This window comes from Tursiops truncatus, chromosome 15 (genome assembly GCF_011762595.2).
Source record: "Tursiops truncatus isolate mTurTru1 chromosome 15, mTurTru1.mat.Y, whole genome shotgun sequence".
In the NCBI taxonomy this organism is placed as follows: domain Eukaryota; kingdom Metazoa; phylum Chordata; class Mammalia; order Artiodactyla; family Delphinidae; genus Tursiops; species Tursiops truncatus.
In genome coordinates, this window is record NC_047048.1 from 47,343,345 (window position 1) to 47,367,366 (window position 24,022).

At 41.9% G+C, this 24,022-nt stretch overlaps 1 protein-coding gene across 4 annotated transcripts in view; it reads right to left on the reverse strand.

The window, feature by feature from the left end:
• Positions 1–19,166: 19,166 nt before the first annotated feature.
• ISM1 (isthmin 1) overlaps positions 19,167–24,022 on the reverse strand; it is a 91,514-nt gene continuing 86,658 nt past the window's right edge. For all 4 annotated transcript variants that reach the window (XM_073792651.1, XM_019941425.3, XM_073792652.1 and 1 more), the window contains exon 6: positions 19,167–23,759. In XM_073792651.1, the coding sequence (XP_073648752.1) occupies positions 23,242–23,759 (518 nt within the window). In that variant the 3' untranslated portion in view covers positions 19,167–23,241. The remainder of the gene's footprint in view (positions 23,760–24,022) is intronic.

A 24,022-nucleotide genomic window follows, 5' to 3' on the forward strand; every position in this document is an offset into this window, starting at 1 on the left:
AAATGCTGGATTTGGGACCAGGTTCCCAGTGCAGGGCTCTGTTTACCCCAGAACGCACGGGTGAGAGAAGAAGGGACAAGTCGGCAGAGGAAGGAAAGTGAGAGCAGGTGAATGCAGCGTCCCAGCCTCAGCATCATTGCCGTCAACCCGCACAGCTGGCCACCTCCTGCTACGTGTGTACACCACAGATGCGAAGGGATGTTAGAGTCATGAACTTGTAGGAAGTCTTCTAACCTCACCACTTCATTTAGTTTTCCTTCTCAGGTTTTTGCTCCTCTTTAGTAATTTTTTTTCTTTGAATTTTATTTTATTATGTTTTTATACAGCAGGTTCTTATTAGTTATCCATTTTATACATATTAGTGTATATATGTCAATCCCAATCTCCCAATTCATCCCACCAGCACCACCCCGCCACTTTTCCCCCTTGGTGTCCATAGGTTTGTCCTCTACATCTGTGTCTCAATTTCTGCCCTGCAAACTGGTTCATCTGTACCATTTTTCTAGGTTCCACATATATGCATTAGTACACGATATTTGTTTTTCTCTTTCTGACTTACTTCACTCTGTATGACAGTCTCTAGATCCATCCGCATCTCTGCAAATGACCCAATTTCATTTCTTTTTATGGCTGAGTAATATTCCATTGTATATATGTGCCACATCTTCTTTATCCATTCATCTGTCAGTGGGCATTTAGGTTGCTTCCATGACTTGGCTATTGTAAATAGCGCTGAAGTGAACATTGGGGTGCATGTGTCTTTTGGAATTATGATTTTCTGTGGGTATATGTCCAGTAGTAGGATTTCTGGGTCATATGGTAATTCTATTTTTAGTTTTTTAAGGAACCTCCATGCTGTTCTCTATAGTGGCTGTATCAATTTACATTCCCACCGACAGTGCAAGAGGGTTCCCTTTTCTCCACACCCTCTCCAGCATTTGTTGTTTGTAGATTTTCTGATGATGTCCATTCCAACTGGTGTGAGGTGATACCTCATTGTAGTTTTGATTTGCATTTCCCTAATAATCAGTGATGTTGAACAGCTTTTCATGTGCTTCTTGGCCATCTGTATGTCTTCTTTGGAGAGATGTCTATTTAGGTCTTCTGCCCACTTTTGGACTGGGTTGTTTGTTTCTTTAATATTGAGCTGCATGAGCTGTTTATATATTTTGGAGATTAATCCTTTGTCTGTTGATTCGTTTGCAAATATTTTCTCCCATTCTGAGGGTTGGCTTCTCGACTTGTTTGTAGTTTCCTTTGCTGTGCAAAAACTTTTAAGTTTCATTAGGTCCCATTTGTTTATTTTTGTTTTGATTTGCATTACTCTAGTAGGTGGATCAAAAAAGATCTTGCTGTGATTTATGTCAAAGAGTGTGCTTCCTATGTTTTCCTCTAAGAGTTTTACAGTGTCTGGTCTTACATTTAGGTCTCTAATCCATTTTGAGTTTATTTTTGTGTATGGTGTTAGGGAGTATTCTAATTTCATTCTTTTACATGTAGCTTTTCCAGTTTTCCCAGCACCACTTATTGAAGAGACTGTCTTTTCTCCATTGTATATCCTTGCCTCCTTTGTCATAGATTAGTTGACCATAGGTGCGTGCGTTTATCTCTGGGCTTTCCATCTTGTTCCATTGATCTATATTTCCGTTTTTGTGCCAGTTCCATATTGTCTTGATTACTGTAGCTTTATAGTATAGTCTGAAGTCAGGGAGTCTGATTCCTCCAGCTCTGGTTTTTCCCCTCAAGACTGCTTTGGCTATTCGGGGTCTTTTGTGTCTCCATACAAATTTTAAGATTTTTTTGTTCTAGTTCTGTAAAAAATGCCATTGGTGATTTGATAGGGATTGCATTGAATCTGTAGATTCCTTTAGATAGTATAGTCATTTTCACAATATTGATTCTTCCAGTCCAAGTACATGGCATATCTCTCCATCTGTTTATGCATCTTTAATTTCTTTCATTAGTGTCGTATAGCTTTCTGCATACAGGTCTTTTGTCTCCTTAGGTAGGTTTATTTCTAGGTATTTTATTCTTTTTGTTTCAATGGTAAATGGGAGTGTTTCCTTAATTTCTCTTTCAGATTTTTCATCATTAGTGCATAAGAATGTAAGAGATTTTTGTGCATTAATTTTGTATCCAGATTTTTCATCTTAGTGCATAAGAATGCAAGAGATTTCTGTGCATTAATTTTGTATCTTGCAACTTTACCAAATTCATTGATTAGTTCTAGTAGTTTTCTAGTGGCATCTTTAGGATTCTCTATGTATAGTATCATGTCATCTGCAAACAATGACAGTTTTACTTCTTTTCCAGTTTGTATTCCTTTTATTTCTTTTTCTTCTCTGATTGCCATGGATAGGACTTCCAACACTAGGTTGAATAATAGTGGCAAGAGTGGACATCCTTGTCTTGGTCCTGGTCTTAGAGGAAATGGTTCCAGTTTTTCACCATTGAGAATGATGTTTGCTCTGGGTGTGTAATATATGGCCTTTGTTATGTTGAGGTAAGTTCCCTCTATGCCCCCTTTCTGAAGAGTTTTTTTTATCATAAATGGATGTTGAATTTTGTCAAAATCTTTTTCTGCATCTATTGAGATGATCATATGTTTTTTCTTCTTCAACTTGTTAATATGGTGTATCACATTGATTGATTTGCATATATTGAAGAATCCTTGCATCCCTGGGATAAATCCCACTCGATCATGGTCTATGATCCTTTTAATGTGTTGCTGGATTCTGTTTGCTAGTATTTTGTTGAGGATTTTTCCATCTATATTCATCAGTGATATTGGTCTGTAGTTTTCTTTTTTTTTTTTTTAACATCTTTATTGGGGTATAATTGCTTTACAATCGTGTGTTAGTTTCTGCTTTATAACAAAGTGAATCAGTCATACATAAACATATGTTCCCATATGTCTTCCCTGTTGCGTCTCCCTCCCTCCCACCCTCCCCATCCCACCCCTCCAGGCTGTCACAAAGCACCGAGCCAATATCCCTGTGCCATGTGGCTGCTTCCCACTAGCTATCTACCTTACTGCGTTTGTTAGTGTGTATATGCCCATGACTCTCTCTTGCCCGGTCACAGCTCACCCTTCCCCCTCCCCATAACCTCAAGTCCGTTCTCTAAGAGGTCTGTGTCTTTATTCCTGCTTTACCCCTAGGTTCTTCATGACATTTTTTTCTTAAATTCCATATATATGTGTTAGCATACGGTATTTGTCTTTCTCTTTCTGACTTACTTCACTCTGTATGACAGACTCTAGGTCTATCCACCTCATTACAAATAGCTCAATTTCGTTTCTTTTTGTGGCTGAGTAATATTCCATTGTATATATGTGCCACATCTTTTTTATCCATTCATCCGATGACGGGCACTTAGGTTGTTTCCATCTCCGGGCTATTGTAAATAGAGCTGCAATGAACATTTTGGTACATGACTCTTTTTGAATTATGGTTTTCTCAGGGTATATGCCCAGTAGTGGGATTGCTAGGTCATATGGTAGTTCTATTTGTAGTTTTTTAAGGAACCTCCATACTGTTCTCCATAGTGGCTGAACCAATTCACATTCCCACCAGCAGTGCAAGAGTGTTCCCTTTTCTCCACACCCTCTCCAGCATTTATTGTTTCTAGATTTTTTGATGATGGCCATTCTGACTGGTGTGAGATGATATCTCATTGTAGTTTTGATTTGCATTTCTCTAATGATTAATGATGTTGAGCATTCTTTCATGTGTTTGTTGGCAGTCTGTATATCTTCTTTGGAGAAATGTCTATTTAGGTCTTCTGCCCATTTTTGGATTGGGTTGTTTGTTTTCTTGTTATTGAGCTGCATGAGCTGCTTGTAAATTTTGGAGATTAATCCTTTGTCGGTTGCTTCATTTGCAAATATTTTCTCCCATTCTGAGGGTTGTCTTTTGGTCTTGTTTATGGTTTCCTTTGCTGTGCAAAAGCTTTGAAGTTTCATTAGGTCCCATTTGTTTATTTTTGTTTTTATTTCCATTACTCTAGGAGGTGGGTCAGAAAGGATCTTGCTTTGATTTATGTCATAGAGTGTTCTGCCTATGTTTTCCTCTAAGAGTTTGATAGTTTCTGGCCTTACATTTAGGTCTTTAATCCATTTTGAGCTTATTTTTGTGTATGGTGTTAGGGAGTGATCTAATCTCATACTTTTACATGTACCTGTCCAGTTTTCCCAGCACCACTTATTGAAGAGGCTGTCCATTCTCCATTGTACATTACTGCCACCTCTATCAAAGATAAGGTGTCCATATGTGCATGGGTTTATCTCTGGGCTTTCTATCCTGTTCCATTGATCTATCTTTCTGTTTTTGTGCCAGTACCATACCGTCTTGATGACTGTAGCTTTGTAGTATAGTCTGAAGTCAGGGAGCCTGATTCCTCCAGTTCCTTCTTTCGTTCTCAAGATTGCTTTGGCTATTCGGGGTCTTTTGTGTTTCCATACAAATTGTGAAATTTTTTGTTCTAGTTCTGTGAAAAATGCCAGTGGTAGTTTGATAGGGATTGCATTGAATCTATAGATTGCTTTGGGTAGTAGAGTCATTTTCACAATGTTGATTATTCCAATCCAAGAACATGGTATATCTCTCCATCTATTTATATCATCTTTAATTTCTTTCATCAGTGTCTTATAATTTTCTGCATACAGGTCTTTTGTCTCCTTAGGTAGGTTTATTCCTAGATATTTTATTCTTTTTGTTGCAATGGTAAATGGGAGTGTTTTCTTGATTTCACTTTCAGATTTTTCATCATTAGTATATAGGAATGCCAGAGATTTCTGTGCATTAATTTTGTATCCTGCCACTTTACCAAATTCATTGATTAGCTCTAGTAGTTTTCTGGTAGCATCTTTAGGGTTCTCTATGTATAGGATCATGTCATCTGCAAACAGTGACAGCTTTACTTCTTCTTTTCCAATTTGGATTCCTTTTATTTCCTTTTCTTCTCTGATTGCTGTGGCTAAAACTTCCAAAACTATGTTGAATAATAGTGGTGAGAGTGGGCAACCTTGTCTTGTTCCTGATCTTAGTGGAAATGCTTTCAGTTTTTCACCATTGAGGATGATGTTTGCTGTGGGCTTGTCATCTATGGCCTTTATTATGTTGAGGAAAGTTCCCTCTATGCCTACTTTCTGCAGGGTTTTTATCATAAATGGGTGTTGAATTTTGTCAAAAGCTTTCTCTGCATCGATTGAGATGATCATATGGTTTTTCTCCTTCAATTTGTTAATATGGTTTATCACATTGATAGATTTGCGTATATTGAAGAATCCTTGCATTCCTGGAATAAACCCCACTTGATCATGGTGTATGATCCTTTTAATGTGCTGTTGGATTCTGTTTGCTAGTATTTTGTTGAGGATTTTTGCATCTATGTTCATCAGTGATATTGGCCTGTAGTTTTCTTTCTTTGTGACATCCTTGTCTGGTTTTGGTATCAAGGTGATGGTGGCCTCGTAGAAGGAGTTAGGGAGTGGTCCTCCCTCTGCTATATTTTGGAAGAGTTTGAGAAGGATAGGTGTTAGCTCTTCTCTAAATGTTTGATAGAATTCGCCTGTGAAGCCATCTGGTCCTGGGCTTTTCTTTGTTGGAAGATTTTTAATCACAGTTTCAATTTCAGTGCTTGTGATTGGTCTGTTCATATTTTCTATTTCTTCCTGATTCAGTCTTGGCAGGTTGTGCATTTCTAAGAATTTGTCCATTTCTTCCAGATTGTCCATTTTATTGGCATAGAGTTGCTTGTAGAAATCTCTCATGATCTCTTTTATCTCTGCAGTGTCAGTTGTTACCTCTCCTTTTTCATTTCTAATTCTATTGATTTGAGTCTTCTCCCTTTTTTTCTTGATGAGTCTGGCTAATGGTTTATCTATTTTGTTTATCTTCTCAAAGAAACATCTTTTAGTTTTATTGATCTTTGCTATTGTTTCCTTCATTTCTTTTTCATTTATTTCTGATCTGATTTTTATGATTTCTTTCCTTCTGCTAGCTTTGGGGTTTTTTTGTTCTTCTTTCTCTAATTGCTTGAGGTGCAAGGTTAGGTTGTTTATTCGAGATATTTCCTGCTTCTTAAGGTGGGCTTGTATTGCTATAAACTTCCCCCTTAGAACTGCTTTTGCTGCATCCCACAGGTTTTGGGTCGTTGTGTCTCCATTGTCATTTGTTTCTAGGTATTTTTTGATTTCCTCTTTGATTTCTTCAGTGATCTCTTCATTATTAAGTAGTGTATTGTTTAGCCTCCATGTGTTTGTATTTTTTACAGATCTTTTCCTGTAATTGATATCTAGTCTCATGGCGTTGTGGTCAGAAAAGATACTTGATACAATTTCAATTTTCTTAAATTTACCAAGGCTTGATTTGTGACCTAAGATATGATCTATCCTGGAGAATGTTCCATGAGCACTTGAGAAAAATGTGTATTCTGTTGTTTTTGGATGGAATGTCCTATAAATATCAATTAAGTCCATCTTGTTTAATGTATCATTTAAAGCTTGTGTTTCCTTATTTATTTTCATTTTGGATGATCTGTCCATGGGTGAAAGTGGGGTGTTTAAGTCCCCTACTATGAATGTGTTACTGTCAATTTCCCCTTTTATGGCTGTTAGTATTTGCCTAATGTATTGAGGTGCTCCTATGCTGGGTGCATAAATATTTACAATTGTTATATCTTCTTCTTGGATCAATTCCTTGATCATTATGTAGTGTCCTTCTTTGTCTCTTCTAATAGTCCTTATTTTAAAGTCTATTTTGTCTGATATGAGAATTGCTACTCCAGCTTTCTTTTGGCTTCCATTTGCATGGAATATCTTTTTCCATCCCCTTACTTTCAGTCTGTATGTGTCTCTAGGTCTGAAGTTGGTCTCTTGTAGACAGCATATATAAGGGTCTTGTTTTTGTATCCATTCAGCTAATCTGTGTCTTTTGGTGGGAGCATTTAGTCCATTTACATTTAAGGTAATTATCGATATGTATGTTCCTATTCCCATTTTCTAAATTGTTTTGGGTTCGTTATTATAGGTCTTTTCCTTCTCTTGTGTTTCTTGCCTAGAGAAGATCCTTTAGCATTTGTTGTACAGCTGGTTTGGTGGTGCTGAACTCTCTCAGCTTTTGCTTGTCTGTAAAGGTTTTAATTTCTCCATCAAATCTGAATGACATCCTTGCTGGGTAGAGTAGTCTTGGCTGCATGTTTTTCTCCTTCATCACTTTCAGTATGTCCTGCCACTCCCTTCTGGCTTGTAGGGTTTCTGCTGAGAGATCAGCTGTTAACCTTATGGGGGTTCCCTTATGTGTTATTTGTTGTTTTTCCCTTGCTGCTTTTAATATGCTTTCTTTGTATTTAATTTTTGACAGTTTGATTAATATGTGTCTTGGCATATTTCTCCTTGGATTTATCCTGTATGGGACTCTCTGTGCTTCCTGGCCTTGATTAACTATTACCTTTCCCATATTAGGGAAGTTTTCAACTATAATCTCTTCAAATATTTTCTCAGTCCCTTTCTTTTTCTCTTCTTCTTCTGGAACCCCTATAATTCGAATGTTGGTGCGTTTAATGTTGTCCCAGAGGTCTCTGAGACTGTCCTCAGTTCTTTTCATTCTTTTTTCTTTATTCTGCTCTGCAGTAGTTATTTCCACTATTTTATCTTCCAGGTCACTTATCCGTTCTTCTGCCTCAGTTATTCTGCTATTGATCCCATCTAGAGTACTTTTAATTTCATTTATTGTGTTGTTCATCGTTGCTTGTTTCATCTTTAGTTCTTCTAGGTCCTTGTTAACTGATTCTTGCATTTTGTCCATTCTATTGTCCATTCTATCTCCAAGATTTCGGATCAACCTTACTATCATTATTCTGAATTCTCTTTCAGGTAGACTGCCTATTTCCTCTTCATTTGTTAGGTCTGGTGCATTTTTATCTTGCTCCTTTATCTGCTGTGTGTTTTTCTGTCTTCTCATTTTGCTTATCTTACTGTGTTTGGGGTCTCCTTTTTGCAGGCTGCAGGTTTGTAGTTCCTCCTGGTTTTGATGTCTGTCTCCAGTGGCTAAGGTTGGTTCAGTGGGTTGTGTAGGCTTCCTGGTGGAGGGGGCTAGTGCCTGTGTTGTGGTGGATGAGGCTGGATCTTGTCTCTCTAGTGGGCAGGTTCACGTCTGGTGGTGTGTTTGGGGGTGTCTGTGGCCTTATTATGATTTTAGGCAGCCTCTCTGCTAATGGGTGGGGTTGTGTTCCTGTTTTGCTAGTTGTTTGGCATAGGTTTTCCAGCACTGTGGCTTGCTGGTCGTTGAGTGAAGCTGGGTGCTGGTGTTAAGATGGAGGTCTCTGGGAGATTTTTGCCGTTTGATATTATGTGGAGCTGGGAGGTCTCTTGTTGATCAGTGTCCTGAAGTTGGCTGTCCTACCTCAGAGGCAGAGCCCTGCCTCCTGGCTGGAGCACCAAAAGCTTTTCATCCACAGGCTCAGGATAAAAGGGAGAAAAAGTAGAGGGAATTAGTAGAAGTATGAGGAAAGAAAGAAGGAAAGGAGGGTAGGAAGGAAGGAAGAAAGAAAGAAAGAAGCAAAGAAGGAAAGAAGGCAAGAAGGAAAGAAAGGAGGGAGGGAGGGAGGGAGGAAGGAAGGAAGGAGGGAAAGAAGGAAAAAAGACAGAAAGAAAGAAGATACAGTAAAAATAAAATAAAGTATAATAAAGTTATTGAATTAAAAACTTCTTATTTAGAAAAAAAAAAAGGGACGGAAAGAACCTTAGGACAAATGTTGGAAGCAAAGCTATACAGACAAAATCTTACACAGAAGCATACACATACACCCTCACTAAAAGAGGTAAATGGGGAAAAATCCTAAATCTTGCTGTCAGAGACCACCTCCTCAATTTGGGATGATTCGTTGTCTAAAGGAGGGAAGGAAGGACGGAAAGAAAGAAAGAAAGAACGAAGGTAAAGTATAATAAGGTTATTAAAATTAATTATTAAGAAAAAAAATTAAAAAAAAACATGGACGGATAGAACCCTAGGACAAATGGTGGAAGCAAGACTATACAGACAAGATCTCACACAGAAGCATACACATACACATTCACAAAAAGAGGAAAGGGGAAAAAATCATAGATCTTGCTCCTAAAGTCCACTTCCTTAATTTGGGATGATTGGTTGTCTATTCAGGTATTCCACAGATGCAGGGTACATCAAGTTGATTGTGGAGCTTTAATCCGCTGCTTCTGAGGCTGCTGGGAGAGATTTCCCTTTCTCTTCTTTGTTCTCACAGCTCCCAGGGCTAAGCTTTGGATTTGGCCCTGCCACTGCGTGTAGATCGCTGGAGGGCGTCTGTTTTTTGCTCAGACAGGATGGGGTTAAAAGAGCCGCTGATTGGGGGCTCTGGCGCACTCAGGCCGGCGGGGACGGAGGGGCACAGAGTGCGGGGCGGGCCTGCGGTGGCAAAGGCCGGCGTGACTTTGCACCAGCCTGAGGCGCGCTGTGCGCTCTCCCGGGGAAGTTGTCCCTGGATCCCGGGAACCCGGCAGTGGCGGGCTGCACAGGCTCCGCGGAAGAGGGGTGTGGAGAGTGACCTGTGCTCGCACACAGGCCCCTCGGTGGCGGCAGCAGCAGCCTTAACGTCTCCCGCCCGCCTCTGGGGTCCGCGCTTTTAGCCGCGGCTCGCGCCCGTCTCTGGATTCTGCGCTTTCAGCCGCGGCTCGCGCCCGTCTCTGGATTCTGCGCTTTCAGCCGCGGCTCGCGCCCGTCTCTGGATTCTGCGCTTTCAGCCGCGGCTCGCGCCCGTCTCTGGGGTTCGCGCTTTTAGCCGCGGCTCGAGCCCGTCTCTGGAGTTCCTTTAAGCAGCGTTCTTAAACCCCTCTCCTCACGCCCCAGGAAACAAAGAGGGAAGGAAAAGTCTCCTGCCTCTTCTGCAGGTGCAGGCTTTTCCCCGGACTCCCTCCCGGCTAGCTGTGGTGCACTAACCCCTTCAGGCTATGTTCAAGCCGCCAACCCCAGTCCTCTCCCTGCGCTCCGGCCTCAGCTCGCAGCCCCGCCCGCCCCGGCGGGTGAGCAGACAAGCCTCTCGGGCTGGTGAGTGCCGGTCGGCACCGATCCTCTGTGCGGGAATCTCCCCGCTTTGCCCTCCGCACCCGTTGCTGTGCACTCCTCCGCAGCTTCGAAGCTCCCCCCTCCGCCTCCCGCAGTCTCCGCCCGCGAAGGGGCTTCCTAGAGTGTGGAAACTTTTCCTCCTTCACAGCTCCCTCCCACTGGTGCAGGTGCCGTCCCTATTCTTTTGTCTCTGTTTTTTCTTTTGCCCTACCCAGGTACGTGGGGAGTTTCTTGCCTTTTGGGAGGTCTGAGGTCTTCTGCCAGCCTTCAGTAGGTGTTCTGTAGGAGTTGTTCCACGTGTAGATGTATTTCTGGTGTATCTGTGGGGAGGAAGGTGATCTCCGCGTCTTACTCTTCCGCCATCTTCCGCCTTCTCCAGTTTTCTTTTTTTGTAGTATCTTTGTCTGGTTTTCGTGTCAGGGTGATGGTGGCCTCATTGAATGAGTTTGGGAGTGTTCCTTCCTCTGCAATTTTTGGAAGAGTTTGAGAAGGATGGGTGTTAGCTCTTCTCTAAATGTTTGATAGAATTCACCTGTGAAGCCATCGGGTCATGGACTTTTGTTTGTTGGAAGTTTTTAATCACTGTTTCAATTTCATTACTTGTGATTGGTCTGTTCATATTTTCGATTTCTTCCTGGTTCAGTCTTGGAAGGTCATACCTTTCTAAGAATTTGTCCATTTCTTCCAGGTTGTCCATTTTATTGGCATAGAATTCCTTGTAGTAGTCTCTTATTATGCTTTGTGCTTCTGCGGTGTCCATCGTAACTTCTTTTTCATTTGTAATTTTATTGATTTGAGTCCTTTCCCTCTTTTTCTTGATGAGGCTGGCTAAAGGTTTATCCATTTTGTTTGTCTTCTCAGGGAACCAGCTTTTAGTTTTATTGACCTTTACAACTGTTTTCTTTGTTTCTATTTCATTTATTTCTGCTCTGATCTTTATGATTTGTTTCCTTCTACTAACTTTGGGGTTTGTTTGTTCTTCTTTCTCAGGTTCTGTTACATGTAAGGTTAGATTGTTTATTTGAGATTTTTCTTGTTTCTTGAGGTAGGCTTGTATTACTATAAACTTCCCCCTTATAACTGCTTTTGCTGCATCCCATAGGTTTTGGATTGTCGTGTTTTCATTTTCATTTGTCTCTAGGTATTTTTTGATTTCCTCTTTGATTTCTTCAGTGATCTCTTGTTTATTTAGTAACGTATTGTTTAGCCTCCATCTATTTGTGTTTTTTACGTTTTTTTCCCTGTAATTCATTTCTGGTCTCATAGCGTTGTGGTCAGAAAAGATGCTTGATATGATTTCAATTTTCTTAAATATGCTGATGTTTGATTTGTGACCCAAGATGTGATCTATCCTGGAGAATGTTTTGTGCGCACTTGAGAAGAAAGTGTAATCTGCTGTTTTTGGATGGAATGTCCTACAAATATCAATTAAATGTATCTGGTCTATTGTGTCATTTAAAACTTCCGTTTCCTTATTAATTTTCTGTTTGGATGATGTGTCCATTGGTGTAAGTGAGGTGTGAAAGTCCCCCACTAGGATCGTGTTGCTGTCAATTTCCTCTTTTATAGCTGTTAGCAGTTGCCATATGTATTGAGGTGCTCCTATGTTGGGTGCATATATATTTATAATTGTTATATCTTCTTATTGGATTGATCCCTTGATCATTATGTAGTTTCCTTCCCTGTCTCTTGTAACATTCTTTATTTTAAAGCTTATTTTATCTGTTATGAGTATTGCTCCTCCAGCTTTCTTTTGATTTCCATTTGCATGGAATATCTTTTTCCATCCCCTCACTTTCAGTCTGTAGGTGTCCCTAGGTCTAAAGTGGTTCTCTTGTTGTCAGCATATATAGGGGTCTTATTTTTGTATCCATTCTGTGAGCCTGTATGGTTTTTTTGGAACATTTAATCCATTCATGTTTAAGGTAATTATCTATATGTATGTTCCTATGACCATTTTCTTAATTGTTTTGGGTTTGTTTTTGTAAGTCTTTTTCTTCTCTTGTGTTTCCCACTTAGAGAAGTTCCTTTAGCATTTGTTGTGGAGCTGGTTTGGTGGTGCTGAATTCTCTTTGCTTTTGCTTGTCTGTAAAGCTTTTGATTTCTCCATTGAATCTGAATGAGATCCTTGCCGGTTAGAGTAATCTTGATTGTACGTTCTTCCCTTTCATCATTTTAAATATGTCATGCCTCTCCCTTCTGGCTTGTAGAGCTTTTTCTGATAAATCAGCTGTTAACGTTATGGGAGTTTCATTGTATGTTATTTGTCGTTTTTCCCTTGTTGCTTTCAATAATTTTTCTTTGTCTGTAATTTTTGCCATTTTGATTACTATGTGCCTCGTTATGTTTTTTCTTTGGTTTATCCTATATGGGACTCTCTGCGCTTCCTGGACTTGGATAACTATTTCCTTTCCCATGTTAGGGAAGTTTTCAACTACAATCTCTTCGAATATTTTCTCAGGTCCTTTCTCTCTCTCTTCTCCTTCTGGGACCCCGATAATGCGAATGTTGTTGCGTTTCATGTTGTCCCAGAGGCCTCTTAGGCTGTCTTCATTTCTTTTCATTCTTTTTTCTTTATTCTGTTTCACAGCAGTGAAGTCTACCATTCTGTCTTCCAGGTCACTTATCCGTTCTTCTACCTCAGTTATTCTGCTATTGATTCCTTCTAGTGTAGTTTTCATTTCTGTTATTGTATTGTTCATCTCTGTTTGTTTGTTCTTTAATTCTTCTAGATCTTTGTTAAACATTTCTTGCATCTTCTCGATCTTTGCCTCCATTCTTTTTCCGAGGTCCTGGATCATCTTCACTATCATTATTCTGAATTCTTTTTCTGGAAGGTTGCCTATCTCCACTTCATTTAGTTGTTTTTCTGGGGTTTTATCTTTTTCCTTCATCTGGTACAGAGTCCTCTGCCTTTCATTTTGTCTGTCTTTCTGTGAATGTGTTTTTTGTTCCACAGGCTGCAGGATTGTAGTTCTTCTTGCTTCTTCTGTCTGCCTCTGGTAGATGTGGCTATCTAAGAGGCTTGTGAAATTTTCCTGATGGGAGGGACTGGTGGTGGGTAGAGCTGGCTGTTGCTCTTGTGGGCAAAGCTCAGTAAACTTTAATCCACTTTTCTGCTGATGTGTGTGGTTGGGTTCCCTTCCTGTTGGTGTTTGGCCTGAGGCAACCCAATGCTGGACCCTACATGGGCTCTTTGGTGGGGCTAATGGCAGACTCTGGGAGGGCTCATGCCAAGGAGTACTTCCCAGAACTTCTGCTGCCTCCTGTGTCCTTGTCCTCACCATGAGACACAGCCACCCCCAGCTCTGCAGGATACCCTCCAACACTAGCAGGTAGGTCTGCTTCAGTCTCCTATGGGGTCACTGCTCCTTCCCCTGGATCCCGAGGCACACACTACTTTGTGTGTGTCCTGCAGGAGTGGAGTCTTTGTTTCCCTCTGTCCTGTCAAAGTCCTGCAATCAAATCCCGCTAGTCTTCGAAGTCTGATTGTCTAGGAATTCCTCCTCCCATTGCCAGACCCCCAGGTTGGGAAGCCTGATGTGGCACTCAGAACCTTCACTCCAGTGGGTGGACTTCTGTGGTATAAGTTTTGTCCAATTTGTGAGTCACCCACACAGCAGTTATGGGATTTGATTTTATTGTGATTGTGCCCCCCCCCCCATCGTCTCATTGTGGCTTCTCCTTTGTCTTTGGATGTGGGGTATCTTTTTTGGTGAGTTCCAGTGTCTTCCTGTCGATGATTGTTCAGTAGTTAGTTGTGATTCCGGTGCTCTCGTAAGAGGGAGTGAGAGCACGTCCTTCTACTCCGCCGTCTTGAACCAATCTCGGTAATTAGTTTTAAATATGTCACATATACAGAAAATAATGTAACAGTTGAACTTTACCCAATACTCAGATTTAACCAATATTAACATTTTGCCATATGTACATATACAAGTTTTATGTTATATATATAGTTTTATATTAGGTCTCTTTTTAAAAAAAGAAATAAAATATTATCTGTAAAGTTTCTCTGCTTCCCCACCCACTCACTGTCAGCCATACCCAGAGGTAACTGTTATCTTGAGGTTGGCTGTTAATCCTCCCATGCATAATTAAAACTTTAATTCCCTATGTCAGTGTCCAGTCATAATACAGTATTGTTTTGTGAATTTTTAAATGGTTGAAGACTGTATAATACTTTCATATCCATTTGCAATTTTCTTTTATACACATTATATTTTTGTGACACATCTGTGAGCCTATGCCTAGCTCTAGATCATTTAAAAGCTGGATGGTATTCTATCCTATGAATGTAACATGGTGTGTTTGTTCATTCCTCTGTTGGTGAACAATTTTACTTATTTCTAACTTTTTAAAAAATTTATTATTATTTTTGGTTGCATTGGGTCTTCGGTGCTGCGTGAGGGCTTTCGCTAGTTGTGGTGAGTGGGGGCTACTCTTCATTGCGGTGCATGGGCTTCTCATTGCTGTGGCTTCTCTTGTTGCAGAGCATGGGCTCTAGGCATGTGGGCTTCAGTAGTTGTGGCACACGGTCTCAGTAGTTGTGGTTCCTGGGCCCTAGAGCGTAGGCTCAGTAGTTGTGGCACACAGGCTTAGTTGCACCACAGCATGTGGGATCTTCCTGGACCAGGGCTCGAACCCATGTCCCCTGCATTGGCAGGCGGATTCTTAACCACTGTGCCACCAGGGAAGTCCCTCTTATTTTTGATAATAGAAAAAAGACCCTCAGGAGGGAAATTAGTGAATTTTGCTACATTTCAGCTTCAACTCTACTAGGTATAGTCAAATTATTCTCCAGTTTACATCACCACAAGCAGAGGTGATAAAGAGTTTCTGTTTTCACACCCTCTTGCCAACACTTAGTATTATCAGACTTGTTTTCCTAAATAAAATGTGGCAACTCAGGCTTGTTAGTTACAATTGCCCTGGTTAATCATGTCCTCATCTGTTCCCATAGCACCTCTCACAATGTATTATAGTCATCTGAGTTAGTCACCCCCACGGGACAGGGTTCCTGTCCACCTTTTTTTTGTATATCCAGTAGGTACCCAGCATGTAAATAGTGACTGGCACACACTTAGTGTTCAGTACACATGTGTTGACTTAAATATAAGAATAAAAAGATCAAAGAACAGAACAGTCAGGGAAGACTTAGTGAAAGGGGTAGAACCAGGATTGATCCAAGAATCAGAACCTTCAAACACTCCTGGATAGAGTGTCAACCAATGTAACCACTTTGGAAAACCCTGGGGGCAGTATCTGCTAGACTGAGCATGTCCTCTGACCTACCAATTTCACTTCCAATAGAAATGTTGTGTGTATGAGCCCCAAAGACACACCCTGGACTGTTCATAGCAGCACTATTTGTAAAAGCTCCAAGCCAACAACTGCCCACATGCCCATCCATGGTAGAACGGTTAAATAGACATGGGCCATACTTGGCAGCGATGGGCAGGCAGGACCTATAGCTGTAAGGAGCAACGTGGGAAAATCTCACGATATGATGTGGAGCAAAAGGTGACAGATCTCAAGGAGCACATGCTGTGTGATTCCACTGACTTGAAGTTCAAAATTAGGCAAAATTAATCTAGTGCAGAAGTTGTGATACTTATTACTTTTGGTGGGAAGTGGGTACTGACTGGAAGGGGACAGAGTGCTGGTAATGTTTTATTTATTTACTTTATATTGGGGTAATATTTACATACAATGAAATTCAATTTTCTTTAGTGCACAATTCAGTGAGTTTTGACAAATGCATACGGTTGTGTAGCCATCACCATAGTCAACACTTAGAACATTTCTATCATCCCCGAAAGCCTCTCATGAGCCTTATGCTCCATTTCTTGACTTTTTTCATGGGTGTTGGTTACACGTGGTTGTTCACTTTGTGAAAATTCACTGAGCTGTGCACTTATGATATGTGTGCATTTTTTTCTGAATGCATGCTTAATTGTAATTGTGTACGAAAAGCATCTTTTAAAGATTGGCTACAAAAATGGCAATTGGCTGCAAGATAGCCAACTGGGTGGCAGAGGGGATGGGAGAGGAGCAGTCAGGAAGGTGACTGGGCTGTGCAGTGTAGAAAAAGCAGTGAAAAGGAAACAGTGAGTCTGCAGTTTTATCTCAAGCTTTAGCTTCTTACCTTTGCTGCTGGTGAGTGGTGAACCAGGCTTTATATTTCTAGCACTGGATCACTGCCCTCCTTTTTTTTTCTCTTTATAATATACTGTAATAGTAGGAGGGAGCACTCAACAGTGGCTCAGAGGCAGGCTTCTTCCTGACTCAGAGTCCCCAGGAAAGGGGACTTGAAATGTTCCTCTCAGAAAATTCTACCCTCCACAGCCAATCAGCATAGGACACCTTGCTCTCTTTTGACTGGAAGAGTCCTGGTCATGTGACTTTAAGTCATGAGGTCTTTGGAAATCTCTTCCTGGTCTTGTCTGGGCAGGACCCAGCCATCCCTGAGGGGGGATTGGAAGGCTCTGTGGGGTCAGGAGCATCAATGATGTGGGTCTCTCCAATCTACTGTTTGTGAAGATCCCACCTTTGTTACATTAATAACAGGGACAGTTATTCTAGGGGTTCCAAAGAGACTTTCATCCTGAGAGATCCTGGGTTTTGCTTTTCTTTTCTTTTCTCTTGCCTTTCTCCTTCTCCATTTGTTCAGCTCTCCAAAGATTAAAAAAAAAAAAAAACACCCAACCCCCCAAACAAACCAAAAACACAGCCAAGTGGGGTCTAAAGGGGGTTACAGCTAATAGAAACTCCCTGGCTAATGGTGTAAAATTTTAAAATGGTGCTTTTCAAGATCTGCTACCATTCCCTGTCACTAAAGAATTAAAAGTTTACTTCACTTAGACTGTTCTCTTCCATGGCAAATAAACCTAACATTTAGCCATGACCTTTGTGAAAAAATAACTTAGGAACTTGCATAGAAAAGAGAATTCCTCTTTCTTTTTTAAAAGTCAGCCTTGAAATTTTTATATCCTTTGAGTCATATTCTTGAAGCAATTGGCTGATTAGTTCAAGAAATGTTACCTTCCCAATTCAAACATGACATTTTGAAAATCATCCATGAATTACATGCCTCGGGAATGAAAGGCTTTTCTGTGCCATTTAAAAGTTGTTTGTTTTTTTTTTTTTCATTTTAAGGGCAATCATGAATATCTATAAGGGCACATTTATGACTCCCAGAACAGATAGAAAATTAGCAAAGTCATAAACTTTTTACCCAGCTTTGCTATTGCAGCTGTGTCTCAATCCAGTCTCCCACCAATTCCCCTGCCACTGAAATGGTTAAGGATGATGTTATTTTTGCCATTACAGGCAAGGCACTGGTCTTTGTATGTTGGCTTTCTAAATCTCTACATGAAGGTCTGGAAAAAAAAAGAGTCTGTTCTGGTTCAACAAAAAGTTTCTGGTCCCATAAATTTGTTCCTGAAAAGTCTTACCTTCTGGTCCCGGAAAATGTCCCTCTTCTTCTAATCCCATAGAGTAAACCAATGCTAAACCTCAGAAAATCAACTGGCTGTAAGATTTTTGCCTTCATTTACACTACTGTATTCAGGATCTGTAGACATGGATGTATGTTTCTGTATATACCCACCCAGTAATTACTGAGGCAAGCCTTTAATTTGTCTGAAACCATGCAGGCATAATGGTGACAACCCACACATTTTTCCATTGGAAATTGTAAATGGATGACAACGAAGGAACCCAGGCCTCCCCCGCCCCCTTCCTGGGAAGATTTTTCATGACTGTCCATCAGGTCAGAATCAACTCAATGCTCATTGGGGTGTTGATCACTGTCACTCAGGTAATTAGAACAGTGCTACTCAAAGTGTGGTCCTTAGAGCAGGACTGGTCTTTAGTCAGCAAGGAGATGAAGTCAAAAATTAAGAAAAGACGTTCATAAATGTTTAGACGTATTTGGTGGAATCCTTTTCTCCCTGTTGGACCTAATCATAAAAACTGGGGGTTTATCTTCATTTTGTAAAAACTAAATGGAATTGAAATCTGATAGAGTTTCTATCTCTGGCCAGGATGAGAGTGAGTTTTCTTTTTTGGAAGAGCTGTCAGCAACACAAGACCTCGTCTCACATGAGCTCGATGGCAATAATATTATGATACACTTATATTTGAATAACGAACTTATATTTGAATATTAAAGCACGAAGTGATGTGTTGGTTTGGGACCACTCAGAAGCAGATCCAGAGAGAAGGATCTGGGCAAGTAGCTTATTTGGGAGACAATTCCAGTGAGCGACAGTAGGGGAGTGGGGAGGAAACACAGGGAAGGGAAGGGAATGAGGCCAGTAATTGGCATGTTAGCAAGCAGGTCCCCACCGAGGGTGGCAGGACCTCAGTCTCACTGGGAGCTCGGGAATGGTATAAAACACGCTTCAGAATTGCCCCACTCGAGGGATGAGAGAGATGGGGTATTCATCCACCAAGGTCCTGTTAAGCCTCCTGGGAGGCACTGTTCACTCCCTGGTACTTCAGCCCCGTCTGTGCGAGCTGTGTGGGCCCTGGTTAGAGAAAACCATCAGGTAAGGGCTTGCAGGAGCTGCCAGTTGAAAGCTGAGCTGGTCTAAATGAGATGAAAAGGATCACTCCCTTTGATCACTAACTTTGGGCCCATCCAGAACCCCTTTCACTAGCTTTCTCTCTTGCCTTGTGTAATTAATTAGTTGGTGGTCTACCTATGTGGCAGAGACTGATCGGGTGCTCACACAGCCGACCTCTGCTTCCTGGGACCCCGACTGTACTCCATTTCCCAGTCTCCCTTGTAGAAGAGTGTGGCATGAAACAGCTGTACTTCCCTGGGCCACCTATATAAGTCATTGCCCATATCCTCCCTGCTTTTTACTCCTTAAGCCTCCTGGAATAGAGATGACCTGCAGGGCACCCTAGAGAGTCAAGCCTTGAAGATGGAAAGTTTGGGTCCTTGGGTCATCACTTAGAGGAGAGCCACTTGACCGGAAACATACCTTTAGAGGTTTTTGTGTTAAGCCATTGTGATTTTAAGGCTTATCTATTACAGCAACTAGCATTACTTTAAATAATGCAACATACACGTGTGATCAAATAATTTATTTTTCTTGATATCACTTACCATTATTTCAGATTATGTACTTATTTATTTATCAGCCATCTCCCCTCCACCAGGAAAACTTGGATTTGTACACTGCTGTATCTCCGGCATCTAGAACAATGCCTGGAAACTAGTATACGCTCAATAAATATTTCTCCAATGACTCAACACCGACGCACATGGTACATGACAGGCCCTATGCTAGGAACTTCGTATCTCTTATTTTATTCTCTGAAAAACTGTATGGGGAAACTGGAATATACACAGGCTGATTAACTTATCCAGTGGTACCCAGCAGGCAACTGAGGGAGCCAGGATTGGAATCTAGGTAGTCTGACTCAACTCTCAAATTCTTCCGCCCTCTGTACCTTGCCTGATGATATCTGCCAGGTACAGAGCTAGGGGCTGGGGGTGTAGAAAGCATGAGACATGGCACCGGCCCTTCAGGTCGACCCAACAGGCAACAGTTGACATGGGGCTTGAGTGCAGCAGGGAAAACAGACCAGTCTCATTCTTATCCATGGAGCAGGCTATCTTCTAGAAAGTTAGGCTCTGCTACTCAGCCAACCTGAGCAAGGGCACAGATACAGGATTCAAATCCTCTTATGGAATATGAGAGAACTGAGCAGACTATATAGAGCTAAAGCCAGATCCACTGTCACCAACGTGAGACACGTAAATGGTGGTGCAGGGATATTTGGTGGATTTGAACAATTGGAGCAAAGGCAGAGTGAGTCGGAGGCAAAATCCTGATCCTGTGTGTTGGGAAGAGTTAGAAAGACAGTTGAGTAGAGGTTAAGGTTAAGAACACAGTCTTCAACCAGCTTTGCCATGTACAGAGCCTTATGACTTGGGCAGGTTAGAAGACTTGTTGGGCTTCTTTTGCCTTATCTGTAAAATGGATGTAACCTGCTTGCCTCCCATGGTAAAGTGATTAGCACAGAGGCACAAAGTGTGTGCTCAGGAAGGGTGGCTGGTATCGTACCTATTCTTTGATCCTTGCTCCCGGGTCTTAGGGCAGGGAAATCTACCCCCTGCCCACTGAGCTACAAAGATGGAAAGGCTTGGAGACTAATCATGGTGGATAATAATTGAATGGGGTGAGGAGGTTGCCCAGCTCTTCTGGGGCCCTGCCCTCATCCTTCCCATGTGCGGCCACCAGAGGGTCTTGACTTCTCTGTCTGCCACTATTGGCTTGCTCAGACGTGGCACATGAGAGGCCCAGTGGGTCACTAGAAAAAGGGATCTCTTTCCAAGGAGCAGCAAAGGAGCAAAGCATTCGATGAGAGGCGTCTGTAGAGCAGTTGCTGAGGGGTCCTATAAACAGGTGCTGCAGGTGAGGGAGCAGACAGCCTACTCTGCGGTGGGCAAAGTTGGCCCTTGCTCACATGATCCCCTTTCCTTGAAGGAATTACCCAGGGTTACACTGGGGCTGGCTTGGGGCCCTATAGTAAATGAGATACGACTGCATAGAGGCAGGTTATAGCTCAGCAAATTTCCAGAGGGGTGGCACCATCTGGATGATGGATGGGAAACTAGCGGTGTTCTCATTAGGCAAAGAGCCCAGGAGCCCTCCCCAGCTCCTAATTCACCCTACCTTCCAACTCTCAGTTCGTTATGTCAGGAAGGTCTGATATAAAGAGGCAAATAGCCCATTGGAAACATGGCTCATATCAGTCATTCTCACTGTATTAGGAAACAGCTTTAATTTTCCACGCTAAATCCTTCACAAAAACACCTTAGACACAACTCCATAACTTGCCATTCTTGTCCCTCTGGCTCATCACTGTAAACATCCCAGTTTTCAGAAAACACCAAGCTCTTGCGTAGTTCCTTGCCTTTGCCCATACTGTTTTCTTACTCCAAATGCATCTACTTGCGCCCCCCCCCCCCCACTTCTCCGCTTTGTGAAATACCACTCCTCCATTAGGTCTAGCAGGTACTTCCCTGATTCCTGCCTCTATTTTCCCAGAGTACTTTCCACTTACCCTTTATAGAACACTTATCGGACGGGGTTATTGCTGTACACTTTTGTCTCTCCTGCTCACTAAAATGAGCTCTCATGTGATTCATCTCCAGCTCTGCTTGAATACCTGTCCTGACAGGGTACTCACCATCCCGAAGGCAATGCATTCCACTGCAACCAATTCTCTTGGCCAAAATGGCTTTCCTATTATTAGGAACCAAATCTGCTTCCCTGATACACGGACCTACTGATTTTCTCCTTCCCAGTTCACTTGCCTAAACTTCCTTCAGGTGTGAATAAGGATTCTCATTCCATAATTAGAAATAGGTCTTAAATATAAATATCCTGAGAGTGGGCAATACATGGATAACTCATTCTAAAGTGTAAATGACTGATAAGAGCTTTTCCATTACAACAAGATTTTATTATGAGAACCTAAGGGTAGGCTGATATAGTGGATAGAGCACTGGACTAGGAAATGAATGACAGATCCAACGTGATCTATTTTTTCCTGAGCTTTGGTTTCCTCAACTCGAAATGGAATTATTTGCACAATGAGGAGTTCTACTTATTACTGTCATTGCAGAATTTTGTCTGGAAGCAGTCCCACTCACCTGGGCTGTCTTAAGCCTTTGCCCTGGCTTGGATTTCTTAGCTCTTTCTTAGCTCTGGGTGGGCAAAAAGTTGCACGTGTTTCAGTGAGCTCTAGCCTCCTCGGGGCAGGGTTGATATTCTTGGTGCCAAAGATGCTATGACTTATATCACCCACCATCACATCAATCAATGAGCCTTTTATTCTACCTGGTTTGAACCTTCCTCTCCCCTGCCTTGAAGTCCCGCTTTACGAGGGCTATTTATGGAATTTGTATCATAAACATTTGCAGGGAACACATTTACTGTAGGTAACACATTTTATTATGATTTTATTATGTAATCTCTTTTCCTGGAGTTTTGCAAGTAAAGATTGCATAAGAACCGACTCTTTATTTGTCCTAAGTTCCACCCTACAGAACCAGGCCATGTTACAACTGCTTGATGCACAAGACTCAGTGACTCAATAAATACTTTACAAAAATAATGTATTTTTTTTTCTTTCTTAAAACATAAAAAAATTAGGGTTTTAGACTTGAGTTCCTCTCCTTGTTTTTATATTTATTTACTGAGAATATATTGTGGAGAAAAGAATTGTTACGATGGTATTAAAATAAAATAGATGAAGTTCATGTTCTCCCCCCATTTGTTTTGCATTTTTTCTTTGGAAAAGTGCTACTCCTTGTTTTTATGTCTGACCTTCCTGTGGCCTTCTGAACCTATTAAGGCATGAGCAGAAATTCTATTCTGGGGTCTTTTAATAGAATCATAGCATTGTGTTAATACTGGCCTTTGTTTTAAAGTCCACTTAAAACCAGGCCTCAGATTTTCTCCTAAAATACCCATTTGCCCCCCACTCCCTACCCAGGCTGAGGCAAGGGCATTTGGAAGCTGAGACTTCATCAAGGTACCTCATTGGCTAACTAACACTTGGTTTCAGGTGGGTGTTTTCTTGTTTTGATATCTTTCTGTTGAATTCTTTATTTTTAAAGAAGTCATTACTACAAAATTCCCTCTCTTCCATCTCCCTTAGCCCCTTTCTGAACTCTCATGGAAGTGATTAAATAGTTTCACAATGACAACTCCAGAGAAAAGGTGACGTATAAGTCACATTCATATTAAATAAGTTATATATAAAAACTGCTTATCACATTTACAACTTCCTTCTCTTTGCCCCTTTGCTTCTCTCGGAAACGCTGGATCCGGGGTGTGAGTTGAATCCCACCTGCTATGACCTCCAGGTTCTTCTTCCAGCTCCTTTCTCCCCATCCTCCTGAGGACATGCCCCCTAGGAAGAGTTCCAAGGAAGCCGTTGACATTGAAGAGGCAATGGTGGCTTCAGATGGCAGTCACAAGGGCCTGGCGCACACCCCTAGTGTAACTTATGACAAATACTCACGTGGTATATGTACATATACATGTATGCGGGTAAGAGGGACTCTGTGCCAGGTGGCGGATCAGTGCAGTGTGTTTGTGTCACGAACAACAGAGGTGGTGTCTCTTTAATACTCTCTGGCCTCTTGAAACTGCTTGATATAATCTTCGTCCGAGGGGCTCTCTGTGCACTTCTGTCCGTTGTTGGGAGGTCGGGCCTCGTTATACCTGCTCCAGTCGCCCTTGCAGATAATCCAGGGCAGGATGTCCACTTTGTAGTGGAGCTCCGCTGAGAACTCAGTGCTGATGAGATTGGGCGTCCCCGCCCCTTTGCCCCTGGTGATGAGCTGCATGTTGTCGCCATAGCAACAGTGCTGGGCGGCCAGTGTGGTGCTCTCCAGGGACAGCATGGAGCGAATGCAGTACCGGGCCGTGGGCTTGTAGATCTCCAGCTTCTCCTTGGGCCCACTTGCATCCTTCCAGCGGAAGTCCTTGCGCTTGATGCGGTCGAAGATGTCGGCCGTGCTGTAGGCCACCTCGGTGGGGTAGGAGCAGGGGCAGCTGGGCAGGTCGTTGATCACCTTGTGCATGTACTTCTTTAGGAACTCGCTCTTGCAGCTCATCCAGCGCTCACAGCTGTCCGTGTCTGAAACGGGCCAGAGAAACCCTCTGATCGCATGCAAAACCGGCTGCCTGATGACTTTAAAGTCCACCTCTCCCTTCCCTGACGGGCAGCCCCTGGAACCCCCAGGCCATGGGTGAACACGATCATGGCCCTTGAACTTGGGAACTTTGTTCTCGGCCCCACCAACTCCTTACTTTATATTATGAAAACTTTTCACATACATAGAAAAGTGGAGAGAATATACGTATACAATGACTACCCAGATGCCATCATCTAGACTTAAT